Genomic DNA, 8,205 nt, shown 5'->3' on the forward strand with positions numbered 1-8,205 from the left:
CGCGAGTAGCGCGGGAGCAGGTTCCGAGGGAGCCAAGGGGCGCGAGTAGCGCGGGAGCAGGTTCCGAGGGAGCCAAGGGGCGCGAGTAGCGCGGGAGCAGGTTCCGAGGGAGCCAAGGGGCGCGAGTAGCGCGGGAGCAGGTTCCGAGGGAGCCAAGGGGCGCGAGTAGCGCGGGAGCAGGTTCCGAGGGAGCCAAGGGGCGCGAGTAGCGCGGGAGCAGGTTCCGAGGGAGCCAAGGGGCGCGAGTAGCGCGGGAGCAGGTTCCGAGGGAGCCAAGGGGCGCGAGTAGCGCGGGAGCAGGTTCCGAGGGAGCCAAGGGGCGCGAGTAGCGCGGGAGCAGGTTCCGAGGGAGCCAAGGGGCGCGAGAGGCACAGACACAGGCCCCAGCGAGGGCAAGAGTGCGGGAAGCACGTGGCATAGGCCCAAGGGGGGGGGCCAGCCAGCAGGAGTGAAGCCCGGGGAGGGCTAGTATAAGATTGGAGCGGTGCTGGTTTTGTATAGACGTCCTGGGGAAGGGCGAGCACGTGGTTAAGGGTCCCGGAGAGGGGCAGACACGCGAGTGAAGCCTGGAGAGGGGTGGACGTACGTATCGGGGCCAGGAGGAGAAAAGCGCGCGAACAGGAGCCCAGAGAGGGCAGGGCGCGCGGGTAAAGGCCTGGAGAGGGCATAGATCAGAGACACAAAAACGTCCAGAACAGCTGCGAGGCTTGGGGCATGCTAAAGGGGAGGTAGGAGGCACGCATAGCCCATAAGGCTGGGGTGCACCAGGTCACCCATAGAAATTAGGAGACCAAAGGCAGCCTCCCATATTAAACTATATAAGAGCAAAGACGTGGCGGGCGGGAACCTGAGGGTGCTGGGTCTCCTAATTTGGCATGGCAGGGGGCACTAGCGGGCTCACAGCCACTCCTAGGCCCCACCCCGTGACAAATATATATCATTTTTGATAGAGTTCTTTTAAATATCAGTGTGCAACACATGCTTTTTTAATAATGAACGTTTTAATAATCAGCATAGTTTTTCTATTTGTGGAGTAACCATGGTAATTGAGAATGTAAATCAACTATAGTTGAATTTTCATATTGTACAATAATGTACACTGAATGCAATTTTGACGTACACTAAAAAGTTGAATCATCAAGCTGAAACTGTCACAAAAGTAATGCCAGTGAAATTACCTGTCATTTTCTGAAAGAAGTCTAAGATGGATAGCACGCAAGTTACTTTTCTGATGACAGAAGTGGCGATACTTTGACCCGGGAAAAGTCATTGTTCAGGAAAATGCTGAACAGAAGTAAGAAAAGGAACATACTGACAACATTATTTGCACATCATGCAAATTCCAGGCCACTAAATTGAAGATCCTAAGCTGTATTTTTCAAGGTGTCCATATAGAAAAACATGGCTTAATACTCTGAGGAAAAGGTGTTCTTGCCAATTATCAAAAACATGTTGAAAATACAAATTCCATGTTGATCTATAACAATAAAGAAGTGTCTCTTACCCCAATAATAATTGTTCTGAATAATCATGCACCAAACTTAATGGTTATTCTGACAAGGAATTATAATGAATGTAATAACAAGGAAAACACATTATCCATGAAGTTTTGTCTTTCTTTAGGTTTTTTTCCCCTCTTCCATTCCCTAATTCAAGCCTGAGTAGCTTCAGAAGTGCCCTAATGTGCACTGGTAGATAACAATTCTGAAAGGGTTGCATCATCCATCAAGATCTAAAGTACATTGTACACTAACCCAGCTCTTGCTATGTTCCTGTCTTGTTGCTCATCTTTCTCAGAATACTACTTGCTCAAGAGTAGTGAGAGAGACTGATTTAAAACTAGCTACGTCGTGTCTTTCACCTAGGTGTCATGTTTGTGCTTCTTCACATCTGTGCACTTGGAATTTTGTTGCTGTTATTTCTTTTAATGTACTATAAAGTCCTACAAGCTTTGAAGTTATTGTTGCTTTGCAGGTTTATATGTACCTTGAGATACCATTTTTCCAGCTCCTGGTGGGCTCCCAGGCTTTTTCAACTTGGGAGTTAATTTGGCCATAATCTTGGAGAAGCTGTCCAACATTTTTAACTATTTTCTTCCTCTTCATATAACTCCTTCTTTAAATACCTGTAACTAGCCTCTTATTGTGAACACCTTCAACCTTTTCGTAAGGAAGGTCACAGAGAAGGAGGGCCATGGTGGCGAAACTGTTTGAAGTGGTTGATGATTTTCTGCTACTTGATTATGTTTCAGCACTTCAGGAGTCTTTGATGTCTTAGACAAGCTGTTGCTGATCACAAGGTTGGCAAATGAGACTGTTCTCAAGTGGCAGAACTGATTCCTGAAGTGGAGTATATAAAGAAAATGATTTTAACCTAAAGGTATCTCCTACTATGTGCTTTAGGGTTCCATTCTGTTTCCTGGTATTTAGCATGAATTGAAGTGACTGTAGGGGATGCTGAGATATAGGGATGGAGATATATTAAAATAATATTGGACACACCATTCAAATTATAGAAAAATATGTTCAAATTATAGACACATATTAAAATAATATTGGACACACCATTCAAATGATATTTCTATGGTGTTTTCTAATATAATAGCTAGCTTTGTCCTCATGGCAAAGGGCAGACTAGTGTTATAAAAATGTAGAAGAGGAGCACAAAGAGCTTTTAGGATTTGTCTGCCACAGCTATCTTCTGTGACTGTAAAGTGAAGGAGAACTTGCAAGAGACAAAATGATGAAGAGGGTAAAATAGAGGTTACAGGTGAAACATAAAACACCAAGAGAAAGAAGGAGAATGAGGAAATAAATTGAAGGAAAGGGGACAGTCAGTCCCTGTAATTTTGGAATATGGAAAGCAGAAAAAGAATAAACAAATGGAGAAAAGCAATAAAGAGCAGTTAAGATATATTTTAATGTATTTAATAGAAAGCTGAAACAATCGTATTCCATGTAAACAAGCAACATGTTCTTATTCCTTCTACGCACATCTTCTGCTTCCAATTAAATTTATTCTTCTCTATGGCTGGATATAGCAAGACTATAACTCACTGAGTGGTCTTGGAATAAAAAAAAATACAGAAAAATAGGGCTGAAAGGAACTTCAGGAGGTCATCTAGCTCAAGTCCCTGTTCAAGGCAGGATTATTCCAGTCTGCAGCATTCCAGAGAACTGTTTGTCTAACCTGTTCTTAAAAATTTCCAAAGATGGAGATTACACAGCCCCTCTAGTAAACACTGATTCATGAAGGACATATTGTAACCTTTAAAATCACCAGTCTGTATCAAACACCAATTGTAGGAAGCTATCTAGTATACCATAATAGTCAGAAAAACAGAAAGAGGTTTGATCTTTCTCTCTCAGCCTGCATATGATATTCCTTGTATATGAAGTATTTTAATGATTTAAAGTTACAATTGTCCTAGAGAGATTTGTTAACCAGTTCAATGGAATTCACAAAACAGGATAATTGGAATGTTAATGCTTCAGGCATTCAAAGTCTATTGCACGCAATGGAAATCTTTCCAAAGTCTCAGTGGGAGGTGAATCAGGCCCCAGGGCTGTGAAAATTAAAAATTACTTTATCAGACTTAATTCAAAAATAACATGGAGTAAAAAACAGGAATGCTGACAGTATGATTTTTATGTTTTATCCCTGTGTCTTGAAAGCTAGGCACTTACAGATTTCTCTGATTATTTAAGCAGGTATTGGTATAAGGAACCTATATTAACAAAGCCCAGGAGCTATTAAACATCCACAAAAGAACTTAAAAGGTCTTTAGCTGATAAAAAGGATTTTTGCGTTCTGTCTGATTTTAGGAACATGGTAATGATTCTTGATTCTGGTAATTTTGAAGACATATTTTAAGTGCTTTAGAAATATATCTATTCTCAAATTAATAATCTAATCAAATAATTTGTTGAAATAAAAAGAAAGAACATTGAGATTTGAGGCCAAATGTATTTTATTTTCAGGATATTTTTGATTTTGTAATAAAATTTACCTTTTCAATTTGATTCTGTTCTGCAATTATCTCATAGCCATCCTGCCCTGTGCAATTCTTAAATGCCAAAATTCTGAGTGAGGACTTCTCAACAAGCCTCTTCATGCCACAGGGAAGTACAGGGTTGGTTTTCTTTTTCTTGACACCAGCAGGAAAAACCAAACCATTCACTGTCCAGATTATTTTCTTCATTAATGACAGATGGTCTGGAAGAAAACAGAAGAAAACCGTAAAAGTCAATATTTGGCTTCAAAATTAAAAATGGACACATCATGCTCCCCTTCCCTATTACCTTAATAACACACACTGGCTTGCCTCCATATAGTATTTTTTTAAATACTACCACCAGCTTCCCACTAACCGTGACATAAGCTGTAGCAAGCTGTCTGCACTGATAGCCTGCATAAATCATCATTCCTGAAGGGAACAGATGTTCAGGGTATGAAAGAGTAATACCACAATTTAGTCATAATTAAAATTCACCTTAGCATGCCTCTATCAGTAATCAGAGAGGAACATTTCACTTCTCACCTACAAAAATCAAGTGCTTCTCATCTCTTCAGCCTCAGAAAAATTATGCCTGCACCTTTTTTTTTACATTATTTCAAGGTTCACATCTGATAGCACATTACCCAAAAGGTGTTTTTATTCTACTTTTAACAGTTGGTTTCCTTACCACACCTTTTTTGGATGCCTAAGAGGATGGTCTGTACATAAAATACATTTGCAGGTAAAAGTAATAAACTTGAAGCCTTAATGAATGCAGTGTATTTTTATATGGAAAGCCAATTATAGGAAATACCTTGCCACAGAATATGTCAGTAAAGACAATATTTTTGTCAGCAACAGTTTAGTCTAATCCATATTTTCCAAAATAATAATCTGATTTTAAACCACTAAGTTTATAGTTATTCAGTGATCATTAAGTGCCTAAATCCAATAAATCCAAATTAAAATCGTCTTTGATTTTCTAGATCCATTAACATTAATGGGAGTTGTGTAAGTACCCAATTTACCTGAATACAAGATGAGCCCCAATAATTAGATTCTATATCTGGAAAATTAATACATTTGCTATAATTTTCCAGATATAGAATCTAATTATTGGAGGTTTGCCTTGAATTTGTGCCCCTCCTACTACTACAGCAAGGAAAATAAATGTGGGGGGTGACTTAGCTCCCTTGCCCTCTGCTGCCCACTCACTGGAACTGGGTGTTCTTGCTATGAGTCCTGGGATCCTCCAAAAATGTATACACAGATGTAGCACAGGGCAACATGGTCCAGCTCCAACTCCTGAAGGGCAGACCATGTTGCCCTGTGCCTCATCTGTGTATATATTTGTTATAATCATATGTGACAGGATGAGAGAGGTGAACTGTTTGGGGCCCCATTTTGTGATATTTGCCAGACATTTAAGCCTGGTGAAGAATCAGGAATCACTGGAAACGGGAAAGAAAGGTGTAGTTCAGCTATGGGAGTGAAGAGGAAGTCAAAAGATATGCAATGTAGCAGCACACTGACTTGAAAAGGAGTGACCACTGAGGGGGTCTGCGTTCAATGGGCATTATTATATATTTTATTTAGATGGGCTTCACTATAACCTATTCTTGTGTTAGGTTCCCATCAGCAATTCAGTCTTTTTGGCTAAGATCAAATGTAACATTTTTGGCACCAAAGGGAGGGTGCCAGAGCTGGCTCTGGCTCTCCTGGTGCTGGGTTGGTATTGCAGTGCCTCCAGGCCCGGTTACAGTGTGGAAGGAACATCTGCATCTTTTTTGAAGGGGGACAGACAATTTATTGAATGATGTGTCCTTGTTTGTGAATGTGAGATGAGAGGGCTTTCCCCATGCTGTCTGGGAGAAAAAAACCTTGTCTTGCATTCAAGTAAAATGGTAAAGAATAAGCAGTATGTTTCAGATGTTCTAAAGAGTGGCTCTGGGCCCACTCTCAGGATCGCTAAGGTAGCTCTTGTTGTGGAATCTGGCATGCATGGAGTAGGAGTGGGCAGGGCACATGTCTCAATACAGAAGGAGCATAGATCACTTCATATCACTTTGAAAAGGTAAACATCTCATTACATTTATTAGTACTGGAAAATGGTAAAATGAACAACACTATTGTATTTTTCAAGACTGGGTTTTAATTCATAATTCTTTTCCATCACAAACAATAGAACTTATTTTATTACAGAATATAAAGAACCCATCTATTCATATATTATTACCATTAAAACTACCAAAATAAAATAGCACTGCTTCTCAAGACAATCGGCATTAATTCTAAAAAAACGGCAAAACTTCTTTTCTCAAGGACATTGATACCTACAATGAATCTAAACAAAACTTTACATATTAGGAAGTTTTGTTTTCCAAACAAATTCTCAGGGTTTGTACAGATGTTTGCTGCACCTGGTCTACTTTCACATGGATTACTTTAAGCTGCTTAAACGTAGACCAGGAGCAGCACATACAGCCACTTGCCATTCCCAGGAGCTGTGCAAGTAATTTGGGGTGGGGGAAGGGGCAGCTGGAATTGGGGGGAGGGTGCTAGCCATTCTGTGGGTGTGGGGATCCCACCACAATAGCCCAGTCTGGGTCAGAATGGTAAAAATAGCACAGCTTTGGTACTTCGCTGCAAATGCATACAGGCAGTTAGGAGATTGGGTAACCCTTTCCTAGATCAGGTTAACCCAGTCGTGGTCTAAATTAGTACACATCTTGATAATTATTTTGCACTTGTGGTGGGTCTTACTTTGCATGTGTGGCTGGTATAAATTTACTGTGCAGTTAACCAGTTAATTGTGTAATATATGTAATGTGTAGCAGGGGCCTAAATTTATAGCCAGATCCTCAGGTAGTGTAAATTGGGTTAGCTCAGTTGATTTCAGTAGAGCTACACTGATTTACAGCAACTTATGTTCAAAGCTAACAAATCAACTAATCTAATGGTGGCCATTGAATAGCCATTGGCATTTTGGCAAATCTGTTATCAACCTAAAATGGATTTAATTTTAAAGCCTTTGATATTCTGGGCAGTTTTTGGTTTTCTGTCTCATATGAGTATACCTGCTCTCTTTCAGAGGCTGCTTGTATCCATGCAAGAACTCATGACTTTCCTGTTTTTTTTCAGTTTTGAAACAGCCATCTTTAAGGCACATATAGGAACTAACACTGGCAAGGTATAGTTTTGTGACCTTTGGCACTTGCTGGGAAAATCCATCTAGATTTAGCCAAGTATGGGTAATGGGTGTGCATGTACAAAATAAGGTTTTGCTTGCTGCTAAAAGCCCTGAATAGTCCATCTATACCAAACAGGTTTCAGTCCCATGAAGCTCTGTAAATGCCAGTTGCACTAAATGTGATCCCAGGCTCCACTCAAGTTGCTTGTACAGCACAAAGCTAAAATGCAAGATTGGACTTAATAATTAGTCATAGTGGTTCTCACCTCCTTTGGGCTAGGTGAAGCTGTTCTAGGTTGGGAGCCAGGAGAAGTCTGTCACCGAAAGGTATGACTAATACTGGGCATATCTACACATGCGGCAGACTGTGCAACTGTTACTGTCCAGTCACTTAGTACTTAAGCAAGCGAGCATGTCTACATGAGACAAGTATGAGCAAGTGGGCACAGCTATACAAGTACTAAATGACTACGCAGTAACCGGCATTACTGTGCAGTCAAGATGCCGCATGGCTATATTTAGCAGCTACAGTGCAGTAGCAATAAAATACTGCACAGTAACGTCAGCATCACAGTTCATGCCTGGTAGTACATTGCCATAGCAAGGAGCTATAGTGACATAGCTCATCGCTATGGTGATGTAACATCTCATGTAGATGCTCCTACTGTGTGCTTAACAGCCCTGAAAGAAAGGCCTAGTACTCCTACCTTGGGAGACAACTGTCATTCCTTACAGTTTATTAAAAGAGTACCTGAGAAGTTGGAAGAGATCATATCTGTGGACTCTTTGTTGAAGTCTTTATCTTCATCAGCGATCTGGATGATGGGGTGGAAAGTAACCTGTTTAAATTCGCTGATGACACCAAAATCTGGGGGGAGGTGAGCACGCTAGCAGGGAGGGCGAGATTGCAGAGGGATCTGGATAGGTTACAGGGGTGGGCTAACAGGAACAGGATGCGTTTTAACACGGACAAGTGCAGGGTGCTGCACTTGGGCAGTAGGAACCAGCAGCACACTTA

The 8,205-nt window shown here is 41.1% G+C and overlaps 1 protein-coding gene across 1 annotated transcript in view; it reads right to left on the bottom strand.

The window, feature by feature from the left end:
* Positions 1 to 8,205, bottom strand: part of DCDC1 (doublecortin domain containing 1) — a 236,073-nt gene that overhangs the window by 189,816 nt on the left and 38,052 nt on the right. Inside the window, exon 5 of the mRNA XM_019519509.1 lies at positions 4,010 to 4,215. Coding sequence (XP_019375054.1) covers positions 4,010 to 4,215 — 206 coding nt within the window. The remainder of the gene's footprint in view (positions 1 to 4,009; positions 4,216 to 8,205) is intronic.

This window comes from Gavialis gangeticus, unplaced genomic scaffold (genome assembly GCF_001723915.1).
Source record: "Gavialis gangeticus isolate Ggan-Ray unplaced genomic scaffold, GavGan_comp1, whole genome shotgun sequence".
NCBI lineage: Eukaryota > Metazoa > Chordata > Crocodylia > Gavialidae > Gavialis > Gavialis gangeticus.